This window comes from Camarhynchus parvulus, chromosome 5 (genome assembly GCF_901933205.1).
Source record: "Camarhynchus parvulus chromosome 5, STF_HiC, whole genome shotgun sequence".
NCBI classification, from domain to species: Eukaryota; Metazoa; Chordata; class Aves; order Passeriformes; family Thraupidae; genus Camarhynchus; species Camarhynchus parvulus.
In genome coordinates this window covers 60,658,065-60,681,070 of record NC_044575.1, presented here as the reverse complement: position 1 = coordinate 60,681,070, position 23,006 = coordinate 60,658,065, and the positions used below count along the sequence as shown (strand labels likewise).

The 23,006-nt window shown below is 46.9% G+C and overlaps 1 protein-coding gene across 2 annotated transcripts in view; it reads right to left on the bottom strand.

The window, feature by feature from the left end:
- MDGA2 (MAM domain containing glycosylphosphatidylinositol anchor 2) overlaps positions 1 to 23,006 on the bottom strand; it is a 222,433-nt gene that overhangs the window by 79,732 nt on the left and 119,695 nt on the right. For both annotated transcript variants that reach the window (XM_030949844.1, XM_030949845.1), the window contains 2 exons: positions 19,197 to 19,466; positions 2,727 to 3,056 (listed from right to left, as the gene is read on the bottom strand). In XM_030949844.1, coding sequence (XP_030805704.1) covers positions 2,727 to 3,056; positions 19,197 to 19,466 — 600 coding nt within the window. The remainder of the gene's footprint in view (positions 1 to 2,726; positions 3,057 to 19,196; positions 19,467 to 23,006) is intronic.

The following is a 23,006-nucleotide window of genomic DNA, read 5'->3' as shown; positions in this document are numbered from 1 at the left end:
GGGACATCTGGCTGTGCCCACACGGGGTGGAAATGAGCCACAGGAAGGGCTCCCTTAGGAAAAGAGGGATCAGCACTTCCTCCAGACCTTCCCGTGGCAATTCAGAGCAGCAAAGCCAGAAAATAAAGGAAAACACCCCAAAAAACCAAATCTCTTCCCTGCTCAATGATGTCTCCAGGGAAAAGGTGGAAAGGGAACGAGCCAGAAGGGATAAATGATGATTTTTGGGAATAAAAACAGTGCCCTGAATAGAGCAAACTGTCCCAGTCCCAAAGCTGATTCTTCCTCCTTAAATCCAACATCTGAGGCAGAGAAAAAATCCCTTGCACAGGCTGACACCCTCCAATCCACCTCTTTTTTTTTCGCTTACCACAAACCCACTTTATTGAGCTTTTCGTTGCTTTTTTAACATCTTGTTGCTTTTTTAGCATCTTCTGCCTCCAGGTTTCCATGGCACGATCCCACATATCCCGAAAACCCCAGCCTGGCTCTCAGTAACATTTGCCCAGGGTGGGTTTTATGGATGACAGGGCTTTTCTAGGGCAGATATTCCACGTTTGAGTCTTGATTCCCGCTCTTCACTGACCTATTTTACTGAGATATGGGGGGAGCAGCGAGGGGATTACTTCAGGTCCATTTATGTAAGATACTCAGGACACAAATCCGTGGTTTTTCCTGCTGAAAATGTCAAGGGGAAAAACATATTCCTGCAAAACAAGGGCAATTCCAGAGCCACACGTCCCTTCCCAACCTCATGGAGAATTCACGGATTTCCTCCTTCCTTAGGATTTGACGGCCCCACTCCAGGAGGAGCTGCACAAACATCAGGAAGAGGAAATTCCCCCCCATCCCAGACATCCAGAGGGATGTTAATAAAGCCCTGCAAGTCGTGGCATTTGGGAAATGTGTTTGTGCCTGGGCCTTCTGTTCCTAATTAGCAGAGCAGTAATGAATCTTGATGAATCAGTAATGACCTTCAAAGCACTGCAACTATTTCAGCTTCCACTTGGCTGGGTGATGAAGTCATTCCAAGAGCAGAATTCCTTTTAGGATGCTGCAAAAGGCTGAGCTCAAATTCCATGATTTTTTCCCCTTTCCTGATTTTCTGGAGCGTTCCAGGACAGTAAGTTTAAGGGGTGACAGAATTCATCATTTCCTGCAGGGATTGTGGCGAGCTGATAGGAATGGCCAACTAATGGTTGCCTCCAGGAAATCCCATCAGTTTTCCCGAGGATTCCCAAGGAAGTCCAGGGAATTCAGTAGTTATTGGATGCATGAGTGCACACCCAGCACTGTTTGTTCCACCTGGGCAGGCAGGTGACAAAGTCTGCATGGAATGCTCATCCATCATTCCAAAGTTGGCTCTTGTCCTCTATGAGTCCTCACAGTTCCTTTCCTGATAGCAAAATCATGGAATCATGGAATGGTTTGGGCTGTAAGAGACACTAAACCCCACCCAGTGCCACCCCTGCCATGGCAGGGACACCTCCCACTGTCCCAGGGTGCCCCAATGTCCAGCCTGGCCTTGGGCACTGCCAGGGATCCAGGGGCAGCCACAGCTGCTCTGGCAATCCCAGCCCAGCCAGGAATTCCCAATTCCCAATCTCCCATCCATCCCTGCCCTCTGGCACTGGCAGCCATTCCCTGGCTCCTGTCCCTCCATGCCTTGTCCCCAGTCCCTCTCCAGCTCTCCTGGAGCCCCTTCAGGCCCTGCCAGGGGCTCTGAGCTCTCCCTGGAGCCTTCTCCTCTCCAGGGGAGCATTCCCAGCTCTCCCAGCCTGGCTCCAGAGCAGCTCCAGCCCTGGAGCAGCTCCATGACCAAAAATGATCCAACAGGGAACTTCCTCAGGTTTCTGTTGTTTGACCAAACCAACTCAGCCCCGATCACATTTGAGGAACAGTGAACAAAACAATGAGGCTCCACCAAGAATTTCTCTGTCCCCACCCCATTTATGGCTCCAGCTCCCCCTAATTTAGACCCTCCAATTTCTCTAATTAGGGGGATTCTCCACTCTCCAATTAAGGAGAGAAAAAGCCCAGACCTTTGCGCAGGAGGGTTTTTGGCAGGGTTTCCCCTTTCCAGCCCAGCTATTTGTTGTCACAACCTCACAGGTATTTAATTATCTCTGAGCTGTCTGTTCCACTGGCAAATGTAGCTGGAAATAGCAATAGGCTGGAAAACAAATCCCTGTTTTTGGGGAAGGGTGACACAGCAGGCACTGGCAGCCTGGGCACGTGGGATTTGTCTCCGTGAGCAACCCCCCTCAAAAGGATTGAGGAGAAAATAAAAACTGGATGAAAATAAAACCAAGAATTTCTCTGTTTCTCTGATTCCCTGATCAAGGGTCAGGGAATTCCAGAGTGGTTTGGGATTGACACTGATCTCATTCCAACCCCTGCCATGGGCAGGGACACCTCCCACCATCCCAGGCTGCTCCAAACCCTTTCCAACCTGGCCTTGGGCACTTCCAGGGATCCAGGGACAGCCACAGCTGCTCTGGGAACTCCATCCCAGCCCCTCCCCACTGTCCCAGCCAGGAATTCCCAATTCCCAACGTCCCACCCAAATTTCCCCTCTTTCTGTTTGAACCCGCTCCCCGTTTCCTTCCACCAGCTCCTGATGAACATTCCCTCTCCAGCTCCCTGCAGCCCCTGGAATGTGCTGGGATCCCTCCCCACCGCGGGATGCCTTCACCCCACCAACCCAGCCCAGGAGCTGCCCTCACCCGTGCTGCTGGAGATGTTGACGTCGATGCTGATGTCCGAGATGCCGCCTCCCTTGAGGGACGCCACGCAGGTGTAGGTCCCGAAATCCGTGAACTTGAGGTCGATGATGTCCAGGTTGGTGGTGCCTGGGGACACGTCGGGGTCGGTCTGGGTGATCACCATCCTCTCCGAGCTGCGCAGGGGCCGCCCGTTCTTGAACCAGCTGAAGGTGAGCTCCTCCGGGGGAATGGCTTCCACCTGGCACGAGATCTTCACCTCCCGCCCGATCTGGATGTTGTCGTCCTTGTGGTACGGGTCGGGGGTGATCCAAAAGCGTCCTTTTTTTAAGGCTGGAACAACAACAAAAAAAAAAAAAAAAAAAGAAGAGAAATTTTCTATAATAGAGTGGAAATTTGGCTTCACAGGTGTTGCTGTGGGGCACAAAATAAAACGACGCGGACGCGCAACTCTCCAAGGTTAAAAAAAAAGGCAAGTTTAATTCTGACTCCAACATTTACAGATTTCCAAATGTGATAGTGGATTGGAGGGTGACAGTGCCACCTCTCCAGTGACACTGGACAAACCAACAGGCCACCAAATTTCTCCTCCTCCACAAAAGAATGCAAAGCAATGAGTTATTTACATAAAGTGCATTAAAAAGTTTGTTGCAAGAATGTAAACATCAGAAGGCTTAAAAAACTTTAAAAAAACCAGAGAGACACACTGGAGGCCTAAATATGATTTTTAAAGGGGCAGCAGCCACAGGATTTGATTTTACTCCCAGGAATCTGCATGGCACCAACCTGGAATCACGAGGATGAGCCAGTTGGAAACTGGCACAGAATGAAACTCTGAGCATGAGCTGAGCTTTTTTTTTGGTGTGGAAATAAATGAGATATCAGGCAGAAATTGATTATATGATTTTTATATCTGAAATATATAATATTTTATATAATATTTTTATATATGAAATATGATTTTATGATTTTTAGGGTGAAACACTGGCACGGATTCCCTAGAGAACCAATGGATGCTCCAATCCTGGAAAAATTCAAGATCAGGTTTGGTTTTTTTTGGAGCAACCTGGGATAGTGGGAGGTGTCCTTGCTCCTGCGATGGAATAGGATGAACTTGAGGGTTTCTTCCCACCCCAATAATTCTGGGATTTTTTGGTGGAACTCCTAACCCTAACCCTTGCACCTTCCAAAGCACATGTTAAACACATGGATAATTTTTCCTAGGATCCGAAACCCTGATTAAATTCCATCACAGATAAGACAGCTGTGAAATGCTGTCACCTCCACAATGAAAACTAGAAAGTCCCAGCACCTAAATCAGGCTGAGCTGCTGCCAACCAAAATAATTCCTGAGATTTCAGGGGTTGTTTTCCATCTCTGGAGGGATTTCCAGGCTTTTCCTTATCCCTGTCCTGTCAGAGCACCAGACAAAGGGAAATATCACCCTAAAATTACTGACACAACCAGTGGGGTCAGCTCCAATCCATCTGGAATCTCTCCTGCATCCAAGACTATCCAAGCCTCTGGTGCAAATCCAATTAATTCTCCACCTCCCACCAGAGATAAGGAAATCTCAGGGTTCCAGACGGGAATTTTTTGAGGGATAACCTCCAGAGCAGGGACACAGCAGCTTTGGAAAACCTCATTTACCATCTTCTTCCTTATAAAGGAGCCTCTTATCCTGGCATTCCATCCTCAGTCTCCAGGAATGAAATATTCCTGTATCTCACTCACCTCAATTTCCTGTAAATGAACCTAAAACTCTCCAAAATTCCACCCCCACTGACATCAACTGAGGGTTGGGATGATCCTGATTTTTTTGGGGGGGAGAATGCTTCAGGATCAGGCATTTAACCTTTCAAGGACAGAGATTTTTTTGATGAACTGAATATAAAATGCTCCTGACACAATCCCAAAATCCATTTTTTTCCCTATAGAGACGTGCCAAAGGAGGTTTATGGGTTTATCCAAGTGTTTTTTTCCATATGGATGGACCCAAACCAAAAATATTAGTTAGAAATTGTACAAATCTGCAGACTGGATAGAAGTACTAAATATTGATAAATATTGATATCCAACATTTATGGAGATTTCTACAGAGAGGGTTCACAATTCCCTGGGTTCCTTTCCCCATTCCCTTTGTCCTGGATCCATTTCACAGAATCCCACAATGGTTTGGATTGCGAGAGACCTTAAATCCCATCTCATTCCACCCTTTCCATGGGCAGGGACACCTCCCACTGTCCCAGGGTGCCCCAATGTCCAGCCTGGCCTTGGGCACTGCCAGGGATCCAGGGGCAGCCACAGCTGCTCTGGCAATTCCAGCCCAGCCAGGAATTCCCAATTCCCAATCTCCCATCCATCCCTGCCCTCTGGCACTGGGAGCCATTCCCTGGCTCCTGTCCCTCCATCCCTTGTCCCCAGTCCTTCTCCAGCTCTCCTGGAGCCCCTTCAGGCCCTGGAAGATTCTAGACTTTCCATGCTTTGGACATACTAAAAAATCTGTCTGCTCCATCCACGAGCGGTGAAACTGTGCGTTCAGACTCAGTTTTGTTAATTCCAACTCAATTTTGTTAATTCCAACTCAGTTTTGCTAATTCCAACGCAATTTTGCAAATTCCGAGGCAGTTTTGCTAATTCCGACTCAATTTTGGTAATTCAGTTGCTCCTTAAACAAGGACTTGCAAATTCCACACTGAACGAGCACTCCCACCACCTGGAAGAGAATTAACACTTCCAGAGCTTGGAAAAGAATTAATATTTATTTATTTATTTATTTATTAGGTTGTCTTTTCAAAGTAGAGGGGGAAAGCCAAAATTTGAGCTATTTACCCTCAGTCCCACAGGGTAGGAGAGGCTTCTTCCATTGAGGAAGGCAACATTTTTAAGGAGAGAATGGAAAATTTGGTATTTTTCTAGGAAAAACGTCATTTCAGATGCTGCTCCTCAGTTCCAACCACATCTTAAAAGCATCCGACCGGTTGATTTTATTTATTCATTAATTATTTAATTTATTTACATTATTCATTTGCTTATATTTATTTAAGGGAGTTCCATGGCTTTAATCAAGAATGGAATTTTTTTGCACTCCTCTTTGCCGAGCAGCTCTCCTTCCCTTGGGAAGTTCTCAGCCAATTCCCAGGAATCAGCACTACCGAGTTGGAATCACGAGGATGAACCAGTTGGAAACTGCCACAGAATTAAACTCTGAGGCACGAGCTGAGCTTTTTTTTTGTTTTTGTGTGTGGAAATAACAGCACAAACAATGCTTACATGCACAAAAACCCCTCAATATTTTATGCAGATCCTTTTCAGGCAGGGGAAAACCAAAAAAGAACTCGATGGGCACGACCAGCGCGACGTTTCAGCCCAAATTAGTTGCTCATAACCTCAATAAACTATTTTTATTTCTGAATTTTCAGCAGTTTCTCCTGCCTAGAACTGAACAAAGTCTAGCAGAGAAGTCAGGGTAACTTTCCTTTGTGGAAAAACATGAATTATAAGGTATGAAAAGGGGGCAGAACGTCAAAATTTCAGTCAAAGCTGTTTTTGCAAGCAGAAGGGTGCTGGGAGAGGATGGTCTTTAAGGTTCTTCCAACCCAAACCATTCCATGACTCTGGATGAGGTCTCCAAAATCCCTTCAGAGCTTCCTGATTAACACCACGTTGGGAACACCTGAGCTGAGCTTGAAACAAACCCAGCAGGTAAAGGAAAAAAGGGTTTTTGTATAATCTCCTCCATCCAGAAATCCCATAAAACAGTGGCTTGGGTTTTCCTCAGATGTAGATTCCTGGACCTCTGTTTCCAGGAGGGCATTCCAAAATGCAAAGAAAATTGGGACCTGCCATAGATTTTGTCTCTGTGGTGTCAGTTATGTGCTGAGAAGTTTTCATGGGGTGTGACACAGAAATTAAAGAGAAATTAAAGGTTAAGGGGGTTTACACAGGCAGAGACAAGGGGGAATGGTTATAAACATAAAGAGATTTAATGGGATATTGGGAATTGGGAATTCCTGGCTGGAAGGGTGGGATGGAATGCCCAGAGCAGCTGTGGCTGCCCCTGGATCCCTGGCAGTGCCCAAGGCCAGGCTGGACATTGGGGCACCCTGGGACAGTGGGAAGTGTCCCTGCCATGGCAGGGGTGGATGGAATCATCTCCAAAGTCACTTCCCACCCAAACCATTCCAGGATTCTCTGATGAACCAGCAAAATGTGGGAGATGCTGCTGCAGACCCCTCCCAGTGGATTTTTGGGAACGCCACCAGCCCACGGAGCTGCAAAGGAGCAGCAAATGTGCAAATAAATCTGAAACTGTTCTTTGAGACTCAGCAAAGTGCCAGCCTCACACCAAAGAGGCCCCAAAGAATGAGGAGATGTGATCAAACAACCCGAGATGAAACAACTTTTGTCCTCAAACTCCTCACAAACAGTCCCTGCCCTCCCTCATTAATTATATTTTCAAAGTAATAAAATGCAGTTCAGGATCTCAAGCAAGGCCTATTTGCATTCATCAGGTTCAGTTGTTTTTTTTTTTCCCACCCCCTCCCTGATCAACCCCAAATTTTCCTTTAATGCCTCAGAATGTTCCTGCCTCACCAATTTCCAATGGCTCAAACAGCCCCACTAAATACATCAAGTTCTGCACGGTTTTCTGTACCATTTTTAGGCTTTGACACGAGAACTATGGACCCCTGGCTGCTTCCCAAATGGATGCAGGACACAGGGAATGCTCAGATTTGTGGTTGCTGATGGTTCTGTCCCTGTCTAATGTGAGACAACAGGGCCATGGAGCAGCAAAACTCCAAATTTCTGGTTTTAACCTTCTTGGAGCAGTCAGAGGCCCTTTGAGGCACCTTCTGTGCCCTCCCCAGAGCAGGTTTGGAGTAATTTTGGTTGTTTCCCTTCACTTTTGTCAGCAATTTTGATTTGACCCATTCACAGTGAAGCAGAGGAGAACTTCACCCAAGCAGATGTGGAGCCCTGCATGGTCTCAGAGCAGATGCTGGAGGTTTGGAGAGCTCAGAATCCAGCCTGGCCCTTGTCCTGAGCACCCAGAGTGGGAAATTTCCCATATTCCAATAATTTCATGCCCAGCCCCACCTCGCTTCCAGGATCCTCTAAAATCACTGGGAATTCTGTGATCTCCTGGATCTCACTGTGGGCTGGGGCAGAGAAGCCCAAGAAACCTTTCCTGGTGTCTGGGTGTTCCTGATCCCTTCCTGTTTCCTTGTCACATGTGGGAAAAAGAGTTTGTGATCCTGGAAAAGATTCTTCACCTATTTTTTTAAGGACAATGAACTAGAGAGACACAGCAGGGAAACGGCCAAAGATCCCAGAATTCCAGGATGGATTGGGTTGGAAATGAATCCAGTCCCAATCCCACGATCAGGGACAGCTTCCACTATCCAAGGTTGCTCCAAGCCCCATCCAACCTGGCCAAACCATCCTGGAATGAAGTGATAATGGAAGGAACAACAAAATCTGCTCCAGTACCCCACATGGGAAGAGCTCTACAGTCCGTATTTAATTTTTATCTGGATTTCCAGCCTAAATTTATCCATTTACTGTCCAAAACCCTCACTCACACTGAATAAAAACCCACAGAAATCCTTCCCTGTTGTCTTGGCAGTAACCTGTCCACTGCTATCAAATCAATAGAAGGAAAATCCAAATTTTTATCCCAAGCTCCGAAGAGACACCAAATTTTTGTTTATTTTGGCTATGGGCAATAAAGTTGTGTCTGTCTTTAACATTCTCCAGGATTCCCTTAAATTCCCTTATCCAAACACTTTAACAACTGTCCAAAAGATCTTTTCACTGGTGATTATCCCAGTGCAGTCATTAAACTTCATTCTTTACATGAAAATACATTTTGGCATTGTTCTGTGGATAAAAAATGGGAAAAAATCAGATTTGTGGTTGCCAAAAATTCACATTTGCTGTCATGGACCAGAAAAATATTGGAGAGGAAAATAATGGAGAGGAAATTGCAGATTTCTGGTTTAATTGTAAAACTAAATTATGAATAGAAGAGCAAAGCCACACCCCAAATAATAGAGTTTGTGGATACCAGCTCAGCATAATCAAAGTGTAGCACAGAATTCCAGCATGATTTGGGTTGGAAGTGTCCATAAATCCCACCCAGTGCCAGCCCTGCCATGGCAGGGACACCTCCCACTGTCCCAGGGTGTCCCCAATGTCCAGCCTGGCCTTGGGCACTGCCAGGGATCCAGGGGCAGCCACAGCTGCTCTGGCAATTCCAGCCCAGCCAGGAATTCCCAATTCCCAATCTCCCATCCATCCCTGCCCTCTGGCACTGGGAGCCATTCCCTGGCTCCTGTCCCTCCATCCCTTGTCCCCAGTTCCTCTCCAGCTCTCCTGGAGCCCCTTCAGGCCCTGCCAGGGGCTCTGAGCTCTCCCTGGAGCTTCTCCTCTCCAAGGGAGCATTCCCAGCTCTTGGAGCAGCTCCGTGGCCTCCTCCAACACATCCACACCTTTCTTGTCCTGAGAAGCCCAGACCTGGATGCAATTCCAGTCATAAGGACCGGTCTGGGTTGGAAGGAAATCAAAAATAATTCAGAAAACATTAAAAAAAGAAGAGAGTAATGTAATAAATAGTCTGAGGTTTTAGGGACGACACTGCGGCTGGGACCACTCACACAATTCAAATTCCTTAAATTGGGCATTTAGAATCATGGAATTGTTCATGCTGGAGAAGTCCTCTGAGATCACCAAGTCCAGCCACCAACCAGTACCACCTCTGTGGCCACCACTACCCCTTGTCCTCATCCACACATTCTGGGCACAATTCCAGGGATTTTGACTCCATCCCACCCCGAGCAGCCTCTTCCAACACTTCCCAATCCATGAGGAAAAGACTCTGAGGTAACAGAGAAAATGCTGCTTCCCCAGAGTTCCCTTCGCATCCCAAGGCAGTCTTGAAACAAATTCCTGCTAAAAAAAGTTCCACATTCCCAACATTTCAGCACCAGCACGTTCTGCTCCTGTCAACACGGTTTGAGCTGGAAGATTTTAAAATCCTGAACTACCAGCAGCTCACCGAACAATTAAGATGTCAAACGTGTTCTTCTAAAGCATCTCCAAACTTTTTAATATCAAGTAATTATTTGGCACTTCCAAGGCCAGATGCATTCCCTCTTCCAATTTAAATGCAAATCCCACAGAGAGACTTCAGGTTTTGTCTCTACTTTTAGAAACTGCTGCTAATTTTGCAAAGAAAAGGGTTTTTTATTCCTGTTTTTCCGTGTGCTCGGCTTAATTAGCTCCCGGCTCCTTCGGAGCTGCTCTTTTGAAGGAGGGGGAGGTTTGGATTCCTTTGAATGATGAAAATTTCAGTTTACAACTTGCTCCAAATTTGATCCGTTAAAGAGATGAAGGGGAGATCAAAGAGGGAGAAACTCAGCGTGGTTCCTCTTTTAGCGGCTTTTAGAAGGAAAGATTCCACGGAAATCGGCGGCACCGGGAGGAAAGACGTTGGGGGCTGGGAATAGATGATCTCTAAGATCTCTTCCAGCACAAACCTCCCCGTAATTCCAAGAAATATCCAGGTGGGATTGAGCTCAGGAGGTTCCTTTTCCGATCTCCAGCTCACGCCACGGGTTTTCCAAGGACTGAAGACCTCCAGGGATGGAAATTTCACAACCTCCCACCCTCAGCTCCCAGGAAAAACCAGGAGCTGTGCCAGTGGTGTCACTGGGTTTGGAGGCAGAAGTTGCTGTGTCCTTCCATTTTTCCTGATGGAAAGATGCTTCTTCCCTGATTTTTAGGGGATATAGATGATGGATCATGGATGAGATCCCAACATGTTCAAGCGAGGGTGTAATTCCAAAAACTGCAGGAATTTGACCAAGAAGAAACAGGGACAATTTAGCAGCTGGAATTTTGTCACTTTTAAAACCCCAGGCAGAAGAAAAAGGGGAAAAAAGCCAAAATATTTCCTAAGCTCCAAAATGCCAGCTTGCCAAGGTATGGATGCATGGCTGGAGCAGTGGATTGGGGCTGCCCCATCCCACAAGAAAATGGGAATTCAGGAGTCTTGTCACAAGCCAGACAAGGACTGGGATATAAATTAAACCCTTCAGAGAAGCTGCCACAAGCCCCAGTGGGCTCTGCACTTGCCAAAGATATTGTAAATCCTTGGAATGTTGCAGCTGGGTGCTTTCCAGGGCCTTTAAAAAGTTTAATTCTTGTGCCAAAGCTGTCCTCAAACAAAAAAAAAAATAGCCTTGCTGAGTTTTCCTGCCCCAAAGTGATCCTTTGGAAATCTTCCCTCTTTGTACATGAGACTCAGCCATTCTCCCAATCCCCATTCCCAACGTTTCCACACCGGATTATCCCCATTCCTGCTTTTGGGGTGGCTCAGAAGTTTTGTTGCAGCTCAGGATTTCCCTAAAGGCTGGATTTCTTCCAGTATGGGATGCATTTCCCTCCAACACTTTTTCTCCCACCCTTAAATACCTCAAAACTACATCAGGATCCTATAAAAATTCCCAAAATAATTTATCAGACTGGACAGAGATCTAAAAATCCCAGTCCCAGTTCCTTAATGCAGCAGGAAAAATGTCTTAAAACACATTTCAAGGACAGCAAAACACCTTTGGAACAGAAGAAACCGCTGTGAGCTCATCCTTCTCCTCTTGGTTTCCTCCCCCTCCAAGAGGAGAAAAAACTTGGAAAAATTCAACTTTTTCTCTGCCAAAAAGAAAATGTTGGTAAAAGTCCCCAGATCTTGTCGTGTGTTATCAGCCAGGATCTAAAACAATATTTAAAGTACAGCACAAACCCTGCCAAAACAATTATCAGCTTTAGTAATTAATAACTTCTGCCAATCAAGAGTAAGAATAACCTTTATCCTTGTCTCCAGGGGAATCCCAGAATAACCGAGGATGGAAAAGAGCTCCAAGTTTACCAAGTCCAAGCTCTGCCCAATGCCCCATCCTGTCCCCAGCCCAGAGCTCTGAGTGCCACCTCCAGAAATTCCTTGGGCACCTCCAGGGATGGGCACTCCAGAGGAAAGATATTGATGGAATCATGGATCGTGAAGGTTGGAAAAGACGTCGAAGTTCATCCAACCATTCCCCATCCCTGCCAAGGCCACCACTGCCCCGTGTCCCCAGGTGCCACATCCACAGGGATTTGAAATCCCTCCAGGCATGGGGACTCCACCCTGTACCTGTGCCAGGGCTGGGGAACCCTTTTAGGGAGGAAATTTTCCCAAATATCCAATCTAAACCTCACAGAATCCCTGAGGCTGGAAAAGAGCTCCAAGATCAGAGTCCCAGCCGTGCCCAATGCCCACCTTGTCCCCAGCCCAGAGCTCTCAGTGCCACCTCCAGGGGACACCTGCAGGGATGGGCACTGCAACCCTCCCTGGGCAGTGCCAAGGCCTGAGCCCCCTTTCCATGGGGAAATTCCTGCTGTGCCCACCCTGAGCTGCCCTGGCCCAGCCTGAGGCCGTTCCCTCTGCTCCTGTCCCTGTTCCCTGGAGCAGAGCCCGACCCCCCCGGCTGTGCCCTCCTGGCAGGAGCTGTGCAGAGCCACAAGGGCCCCTGAGCCTCCTTTGCTCCAGGCTGAGCCCCTTCCCAGCTCCTCAGGGATTCTCCAGCCCCTTCCCAGCTCCCTCAGGGATTCTCCAGCCCCTTCCCAGCTCCCTCAGGGATTCTGCAGCCCCTTCCCAGCTCCTCAGGGATTCTCCAGCCCCTTCCCAGCTCCCTCAGGGATTCTCCAGCCCCTTCCCAGCTCCATTCCCTGCCCTGGACATGCTCCAGCCCTTCCAGGTCCTTCCAGAGCTGAAGGGTCCAGAACTGGACGCAGCGGTTGAGGTGCTCCAGCAGCTCCAGCACAGGGGACAATCAGGACATTCCCTTCCCTGTTCCTGCTCCCACAAAATTCCTGATCCAATCCAGGTGCCTTTGGCCTCTTTTCCACCTGGCCACACCTGGGCTCATGTCCAGCCATTGTCCCCAGAACCCCCAGGACAAAACTGGGGAAAAATATGTCCACCCGAACACAAGGAGAGGGATCAGATGAATCCCATCTCCTGAAATCCCTTCTGATAAATCCTTCCAGACACGTGGTGCCCAACAGGTTCCTCATGATGTCCTCCAGAGCAGCAAACTCCCTTCAAAATCAAATTCCTGCTCACAAAAATTCCAGGAAGTCCGGACGAAAGGGCAGAAGGATCAATAAACCATCTCCGTTTTTATTGGAGAGCCTTTTATGAACTCATCCATGACCCTCCAGCCTGGGAAGAGCTCACAGGCCTGAGCCTGTGGCAGATAATAAAAATAAATGGATTTATTCAACTCCAAAGCTCGACTTTCCCCCACATTCACTCCCAGAGCTGTAAACATTTAAGGAGCACACTGGGAATTTATGGCTGTAGGAACACCCTGGATGAGGAGATCAGGTTTGCTTGCTTAAAACCTTTTGAAATCCCATCACAGAGGGCTTCTCTCCATGGAGGAGATGCCTGAGGATATTTGCCAAGACCTTTGGAATTCTCCAGCCAGGAAAAAAAATGGAAAATCAGAATTATTGAGGCTGGAAAAGCCCTTGGAGATCATCGAGGCAAGGTGTTGTCCCAGCACTGCCAAGGCCACCGTGGACCCACATCCCAAAATTTATTCCATTCTCCCACTTGCTGGAAGCTTTTCCCAGGATACAGAGAGGAAAAAAACAGATGGAAAAAACCCTCCTCCTCCAATATAATGGAAGATCCAACATTTTAGGATTTTAGAATTCCCAACCAACCTCAGATGATTCTACACAGTGACCACACGTGACAGACCCCCATCCCTAAATTTATTCCATTCTGTTTCCTGGGAGGTTTTCCCAGGATACAGAGATGAAAAGAAGGATGGGGAAAAGCTCCTTGTGCCAGTTTCATGGAAAATCCAACACTTTTTGATTTTAGAATTCCCAACCAACCCCAGATGATTCCCTGCAATGACCACATGTGCCAGACCCCCATCCCTAAATTTATTCCATTCTCCCAATTGCTGGGAGCTTTTCCAAGAATACAAAGTAAAATAAAAAAGGATGGGGGAAAAAAAAAAAAAGCCCCTTCTGCCAATTCCATGGAAAAATGAACATTTTAGGATTTTGGCATTCCCAACTAGTCCCAGAAGATTCCAGGCAGTGACCACACGTGCCAGACCCACATCCCGAAATTTATTCAATTCTGTTTCCTGGGAGCCCTTCCCAGGATACAGAGAGGAAAGAAGGGATGAAAAAAAGATCCTTGCGCCAGTTTCATGGAAAATCCAACATTTTAGGATTTTAGAATTCCCAACCAATCCCAGAAGATTCCAGGCAGAGACCACAAGTCCAAATGTGCCATGGCTCACTCTCCTGGGTGATGACTGTCACTGCCACCAAACCCCAATTCCACCTCTGGAATAAAATCCCAGAGCTTTTCCCAGGCTCTGGTGCTCAGCAGCTCATGGGGGCCCTGCTCACATTTCAACTGGTGGAATCTGGGGACATTCCAGAGGTGCTGATGTCCAACCAGCCTTAATTTTATCCTTTACTCCTCTAAACCCCAAGGGAAATTCCCAAAAATAGCTTTGGGATAAAGAACAGGAAAGCAGAAGGAAGGCAGGTGTAGAGAACAAAATCCCAGGATTTTTATTTAATTAAAAAAGCAACAAAAGTTCATTAATTTCCCAATCTGAGCTTCCTCCTCCTGTTTTTATTCCTTAATATTTTTTTTTTTAGCAGCCACGCCTACAGTTCACGCACAGTTTTTAAAGGGATAATCCAGAGGTACTTCCAGCAATCCTGGCCTTAAAAAGGGATTTCCCTGGAGAGCTTTTTGTCCAGGAAGAGCTTTTGTGCTGCTGTGTTGAGCACGGTCATTATTTTCTATTTCAACTGACAGGGAATCCCACCCCTCGGAAAAATTAACTCCAAGGATGAGGTTTCCACTGCCCAGAAGGTGAAAGCCACACAGGCAGGGTCAAATGGAATTAAGAATGTGCTGCTGTTACAATGGCAAAGAAGGAGGGATCCGATCAAAGATGGGAATGGGATTCCCTCAGGAGGGAATCAATGGAACAGGATGTCCAGGAATGGGATGGAGTCCCCATTCCTGCAGGGATTTAAAGATCTGTCGATGTGGCACTTGGGGACACAGGGCAGTGGTGGCCTTGGCAGTGCTGGGGGAGGGTTGGACTCGATGGTTTAACAGGATTTTTCCAATCTCAGCAATTCTGATATTCCATGATTTTCACACAGCCTGACACCCTTCCCAGCCCTGTCAGTGCTCTCGACTTTAAGCCCTGGAAAACGTTTCTGTGGCTCTCCCTGTGTCCCAATCTGATGTGCAGGTGTCCTTCAAGGATGTCATCCAGCATTTTCCTCTCTTGCTTGGATGGAGGACACACCTTAGAACCAGAGAATCCTGGAATGGTTGGGGCGGAAGGGACCTTAAATCCCATCCCATTCCCATCCTTTCCATGGACAGGGACACCTTCCACTGTCCCAGGCTCCTCCAAGCCCCATTATCCAACCTGTCTATTGGACACTTCCAGGGATCCAGGGGTACCCCCAGGTTCTCTGGGAATTCCATCCCAGCCCCTCCCCACCCTCCCAGACAGGAATTCCTTTCCCAATATCCCGTTCAATCCACCCTCTTCCAGTTTAAAGCCATTTCCCCTTGTCCTGTTCAATCCAGCCAGGAATTCCCAATTCCCAATCTCCCATCCATCCCTGCCCTCTGGCACTGGCAGCCATTCCCTGTGTCCTGTCCCTCCATCCCTTGTCCCCAGTCCCTCTCCAGCTCTCCTGGAGCCCCTTCAGGCCCTGCCAGGGGCTCTGAGCTCTCCCTGGAGCTTCTCCTCTCCAGGGGAACATTCCCAGCTCTCCCAGCCTGGCTCCAGAGGGGCTCCAGCCCTGGAGCAGCTCCATGGCCTCCTCCAACACATCTACAGTTTCCTTGTCCCAAGTGCCTCTCCACCTTTGGAGCCAGGTGTGGGTGGCCAGCAGCCACAAAAATAGGAAAACATCCAGAAAAAAATTCATGGAGATGCTTCATTCATGGAATGAAGCACAGACAACAAAGGCACACTCAGATAAAGACAATGAAATTTAGCGAAATTTAAAAGGAAAAAAATTTCCTCGGAGCCCTGCTGGTGCTTTGAGGGAAGATTTATTTCTGGGTCAGACTGGGGGATTATTGTTGAATCCTGGGATTCGGGGTGCACCTGGCACAAGATGGGAACTCCATTTACCAAATGCTTTTCCTGCCTGGCATGGAAGTTTCTATTTCCAGCAAATTCTCTTCTCTCCTCAGCTGCTGTGTGAAAATCCTGACCCACAACAGCAAAATGAGCCGAAGTGAGAGAGAAATGAGGCAAAATGCTGAGAAATAAACACACAAAGTCAACCCAAACTCTGCTTTTCTCTCACATTTCACTCCTCAACTCAGCATCACTTGCAGCAGAGATAAACCCAAGACTGGAATGGAGATTTTTTCCTTCTAAAGGAGTTTTTCCCATTTAGCAGAAATAATAAGGGAGAAATAATAAAACTGGGGCTAGGAAGGAGCTGAGCTTCATTTATTTAATAGTTTCTTCTCATTGTGGTTCCTTCTCAGCATTAACAGGGCCACAGACATGAGAGGGAAAAGGGAAAAAAAACCACCTGGAGTGTTTTAATGAGACTTTGTACAACATCTTGCAGCTCCCAGGCATCGTCTTCTATAAATAAAAATGGGAGGGGATATTATTATTATTATTTTTATTATGATGCCATGCCACATGGAATTTGTGTCTGCAGGGATTTAGGGATGTGGCTTTTCCTCTGGGCTGGCTGGCACTGTCTGCTGGGTCAATTAAAACACTGAGGTTTCTTTTCACACCAAGTTCCTCCTCACCTTTTCCTTATTCCAAGCTGTTTTCCACTCCCAATTCCCCTTCCCCACCTCACCCCCATGTAAATCCCAGCAAATTAATATTCCTGAGCTGAGGAATGACAACAAAACCTCAGAGCCAAATGTCAGAAATTCAAATTCAAACACGAAATTCCAAATAAATCCACGTGCATCTCCTGATCCAATCCAGGCTGATCCAATGCTCCCTCCCTGACCCCCAGGAGAGAATTAGCTCCTAATTCCTCATCCTGCTGGACAGCAGGAGATGTTAGGCAATAAGAACTGAGCAGGGGTTGTGGTTTCCATGAAATATTCCCACGCTGGCTCTTTATCCATCAGTTTTTCCTGAGTCTGATTAATCCCAAGTTATTCTTTCAAATTCCTACATCTTGGAGTTTATGTTTCACTGCCATCCCCAGATTAAATTGTGGAAAATGAGGCTCAGATTAAGTGTTTGGTTCAGGGAGGTGAATCCTCTCTGATGATGCCAATCCAGCTCTGTATCCAAACCAACTGCCTGTGCCCCAGGGGTTTTCCAGAAGGGAATAAACGAGCAGGGACAGATTCCCTCCAGCTGGGAGCAGTTGTTGTGCAAGCCCTCCTCTTTTATTTTCACCTCAGACAGACACTTCTCCTGATGTTTCCTGGAATTAAAGCACAGGGATCAATCTCAAGCTCCCCACCAGGGAGGACATTCCCAGCCTTAGTTTCAGGAACAGCTTCAGATAAGGAGGAAGGAAGAGATGAAGGAGGCAGTGAGAACTACAGGAGCTTGGGATGCATCCAAGGCCTTTGGTGATCATTTCACAGAACCATGGAACATCCTGAGTTGTAAGGATCCCCCTGGGCATCCCTGGCACCGCTGTCCAAAGGCTCCTGCAGCTCTGGCAGCCTTGGGGCCGTGCCCATTCCCTGGGGAGCCTGGGCAGTGCCAGCACCCTCTGGAATAGTGGAACCTTTCCCCAAGATCCAACCTGAGCCTGTCCTGGCCCAGCTCCAGCCATTCCCTGGCTCCTGTCCCTGTCACAAGGACCATCAATCAGAGCTGCTCCTCAGGAGGATGGTGAAGATCACATCCCCTCAGTCCCCTCCAGGCTGAACAAACCAATTTCTCTCCACTTTGCAAGGAAAAGCTGCTGCAATCACCCCAACACATAAAGGTACCAAACCACCCTTGTTCCACCTCAGGGCTTTGATCCCAGCGCAAGAACTCTGGCAGGCTTGGAAACCAACATTAATTCATCCCATAACTGATTAGAAATTACCCAAAATCCCAGAATCAGAGAATCATCAAGGCTGAAAGAGACCTTCAAGATTTAGTCCAACCGGGGCCATTTGGAAACAGAGGAAACCCCCACTGCTGAATATTGAACGCTGAATACTGAATGTTGAATGTGGAAGGTCGGATATTTAATGCTGAATGTTGAACATTGAATGTTGAATGTTGAACACTGAACGTTGAACGTTTAACATTGAATGTTGAACAATGAACATTGAATGTTTAATAGTGAATATTGAACATTGAACATTGAATATTGAATGTGGAAGGTTGGATATTTAATGTTGAGTGTTGAACATTGAACGTTGAATGTTGAACATTGAACATGGAATGTTGAATGTTGAACATTGAACAATGAACGCTGAATGTTGAATGTTTAACACTGAATGTTGAACATTGAACATTGAATTTTGAATGTTGAACGTTGGACGTTGAATGTTAAACCTTGAATTTTGAACGTTGAATGTTGAACATTGAACGTTTAACATTGAATGTTGAACAATGAACATTGAATGTTGAATAGTGAACATTGAACATTGAATGTTGAATATTGAACGTTGAACGTGGAAGGTTGGATATTTAATGTTGAATGTTGAACATTGAACGTTGAATGTTAAACTTTGAATGTTGAACATTGAAAAATGAATGCTGAATGTTGAACGTTTAACATTGAATGTTGAACGTTGAACATTGAATTTTGAATGTTGAACGTTTAACATTGAATGTTGAACATTGAACATTGAATTTTGAATGTTGAACGTTGGATGTTGAATGTTAAACCTTGAATTTTGAACATTGAATGTTGAATGTTGAACATTGAACGTTGAACGTTGAACGTTTAACATTGAATGTTGAACACTGAACATTGAATTTTGAATGTTGAACGTTGGACGTTGACTGTTAAACCTTGAATTTTGAACATTGAACGTTTAACACTGAATGTTGAACAATGAACATTGAATGTTGAATAGTGAACATTGAACATTGAATGTTGAATATTGAACGTTGAACGTGGAAGGTTGGATATTTAATGTTGAATGTTAAACTTTGAATTTGAACATTGAACATTGAATTTTGAATGTTGAACGTTGGATGTTGAATGTTAAACCTTGAACTTTGAACATTGAATTTTGAATGTTGAACATTGAACGTTGAACGTTTAACACTGAATGTTGAACAACGAATGTAGAATTTTGAACATTGAATGCTGAACATTGAACACTGAATGTTGCTGTCCCACTGGATTAGGACTGGAATAATCATCCAGGAGAAAAGTCCATGGTTTTCCAACTGAACTCACCTCTTACGATGATGTTGGTGGACTTCTTGGCGGGATTGCCGACATTGTTGTTGGCGATGCAGCTGTAGGTGCCGGAATCCTCGGAGGTGATGGCGGGAAGGGTCAGGGTGCCCCCGTTCAGGACAGTCTTGTTGGGCAGGACCCCCACAGACCTCACCCACGTCAGGCTGGGTGCCGGCTCCCCCCCGGTGGTCACACACACCAAGGTGATGGCTTCTCCAGGGTTCACCACGATGGGGTCGTCCACGAGGAGCTTGATGGAAGGGGATGCTGCAGAAACACAGGGATCACAGAATCAGAGAGTGGTTGGGATAGAAGGGATCTTAAAGATCATCCCATCCCACCCCCACCATGGCAGGGACACCTCCCACTGTCCCAGGCTGCTCCAAGCCCCAATGTCCAGCCTGACCTTGGGCACTGCCAGGGATCCAGGGGCAGCCACAGCTGCTCTGGGCACCCTGTGCCAGGGCCTGCCCACCCTCCCAGCCAGGAATTCCTAAATCCCAATATCCCATCTATCACTGCCCTCTGGCAGTGGGAAGCCATTCCCTGTGTCCTGGCACTCACTGGTTTCTTGTTCCAGCTCTGACTGGTTGTTCCAGTAAGGAAAGGAGAAGGAGGTGAAGAAAAGCAGGGAGAGTTAAAGCCATGGAATCACAGAATCAGGAATGGTTTGGCTGGGAAGGGACCTCAAAGCCCACCCGGTGCCACCCCTGCCATGGCAGGGACACCTCCCACTGTCCCAGGCTTCTCCAAGCCCCAGTGTCCAACCTGGCCTTGGGCACTGCCAGGGATCCAGGGGCAGCCACATCCCCTGGGCATGCAGAGGCAGGTAGGGATGGATGGATGGATGGATGGATGGATGGATGGATGGATGGATGGATGGATGGATGGATGGATGGATGGATGGACGGACAGCTCTGCAGCCACATTTGGGATGGAACATGTCTGCTTGTGGGACAGGTGCCAGTACACTGCTTTGGAAACCTTGGAAAAAGGAATTAGTAAAGAACTTGTCTGGCATAGGAAGCCTGCTCTCCTCAAGTGAGATCCTGCCACTCATCCATCCCTCTTCATCCACCTTCTCCCCAGTGAACTCCTGGGAACTTGGCTGCCAACTGGGATGAATCCCTGGAGTTGGAATGCAGAGAGGCATCTCCCTTGGGACACCATCTCTTTGTACATGGAGAAACTGAACCATCCCGGACAGAGGCGATTTTCCCTCTCTGGGATGTGCAACCTTCAGCTCACACCTAATTCCCATAATTCCCATAAAATTCCCATAAAATTCCAGGTGTATTGGGGGCAGTCAGCACAGGTTGATGGGGAGATGCTGCTGATCTCGGAAAGAAGGGATTACATTTAATTCTCTTTTCTTGTCTCTGCTTTTCCATGAAATATTCCCATGTGATAGAAGAGGAGCAAATGCTCAATAATAAGGGGCAGGGCAGCAATTAATTAGAGAATATAAAGATAAAGATAAAGATAAAGATAAAGATAAAGATAAAGATAAAGATAAAGATAAAGATAAAGATAAAGAAAGATAAAGATAAAGATAAAGATAAAGATAAAGATAAAGATAAAATCACACTCTGAGCTGTGACATCCCGTGTCCCCTGTGGAGAGGGATCCACCCTTGCTGGATGCAGGCTTTGCTCCAAGGCATCCTTTAAGCTGCATAAATGATGAACCAATGTATAAATATCCATTGCTAGGCCAGGAAAAGCGGCAATTCCAAAAAAAAAACCCAGGAATGAAGGTGAAGGATTGACATTCTGGGCCAAGAATGCCAGCAAATGTGGTAATAAAAAGGAAAAGGCAATAAAAATGTTACATTCCAAATCACATCCCCATCCTTGTTATTACAGGGAGATATTCCCGGGTGTTCTGCTTTAGATGGGAATCTTATTTCAATATTAAAGGAACACAAACCAAGCACTAGAGGCAAATACAAAAATCAGCCATAAAATCAGAGTTTGCTTCATTTGGGCTTCACCCAGGAGGAATTTGCTTTGTCTGCATTTGGAAGCGGGAACAAAAAAAAAAATAAAATGGAAAGAGCTTCCTTTGTACCTGTCCTGGCACTGGGAGAACTGGGAACATCCTATTCATGGAATATGCTGAGTCGGGGGGACTCACAAAGATTATGGATCCAGCTCCTGGTCCTGCCCAGACCCCCCAACAATCCCACCCTGTCCATCCCTGGCAGTGCTGTCCAAACACTCCTGGAGCTCTGGCAGCCTTGGGAATGTGCCCATTCCCTGGGGAGCCTGGGCAGTGCCAGCACCCTCTGGAATAGTGGGACCTTTCCCTGCTGTCCATCCTATCCCTCCTGGACACAGCTCCAGCCACTCCCTCAGTCCAGTCCTTGGTCGCCAGAAGGAAACTCCTTAGGAGAGCAGAGATTCACAATGCGAGCCCTCTCTTCCAGTTCCTCCCAAATGCCCTCCAGTTCCTCCTCAAATCCTTCCCAGCATGAATGCCTTGTTCAGGTAATGTAAACCAAAGGAATTGGGCTCATGGCTAAAAATCCAGACCCCAAACCAGTCAGCTCCGCCATCTGTGCCAGGGTCTCTTTGCTCACAACCTCTGAGCTCTTCTTCCACCAGCTGATGCCTCCAGCAGCTGATAGATCCCTGGTTTGGAATTCCAGCTGGGAAACTGGGAATTGTGCCATGTTTTCTGCTTAAGGAGGTTTATTTTTGGCAGAAGGTGTCAGAAACAGGGATCCAGGTACAACCAGAACCTGTGGGGTCATCACCAACACCCAGCTGGCACCTATTTCCCTCTCCCTTCCTCTTTATTATTTTTCCTGAAAAATTTTCAGCAAGGAGCTGCTCTTTGCTCCCACTTCCCATCAAATCTCGAGACAGGGAACAAGGGAACCATGGATAATCCTTCAAAACTTGAAGCAAAAGATAAAAGCACCAACGTCAACCCAAGCTGGTGGGGCCATTTCCATAATCCTGCAGATGAAAGGGAGCCCTTTGCCATCCTTCAGGAACAAAGTGGGATGGGATAAAAAGGCTGGGACACATCCCTTTCATCCCGACACTCCAGACAGAAAGTACATGGAAATGAGGGTTTGCATACAGCAGTTTCCCTTTATTTACATCACAAGTTTCACTTTCAGCTCCAATCCCAAAAAAAGCAAGCAGAAATCCCTGGATTTCTGCAGCCACAGACATGGCAAGCTGGATTTAATCCAAAAAAATATTAAGAAATTTAGGAAGGTTGTTGAGGTTTTCAGCAAATAGGACTCAGTGGAGCAGATAAAGGGTCAAACCCCTCTTATGCAGGGAATATTCTCAATATTCCCAATATTCACGAGTGGCCCTTTATATTGATATTTCTCTGCTAAAGGAGAGAAGAATGGCGAGTTATAGCCAGGGAATCATAAAATCCTGGAATGGTTTGGGTTGGAAGGACTTTAAATCCCATCCAGTGCCACCCCTGCCGTGGCAGGGACGCCTTCCACTGTCCCAGGCTGCTCCAAGCCCCAGTGTTCAATCTGGCCTCGGGCACTGCCAGGGATCCACAGAACACAGGAGAGGTTCATGTATGAAATCCAATAAAATCCAGGAATTACAAATGAAACCATCCCTGCCAGAAGGAGTCAGGACTAAATGGGTTCTGTTATCACTCTCAAAACCTTTTCCCAAGCCAAGGTCTGTCCTAAATGACTTCCAGGTTAAGGAGGGGAATACTGGGCCATGGAGCTTTGGCCAGCAAAACTTCTCCCGGACACAACTTCCACCCCAGCAGAGCCTCAGTCAGCCAACATTCCCAGTCAAAACCTCCCTTGGACTC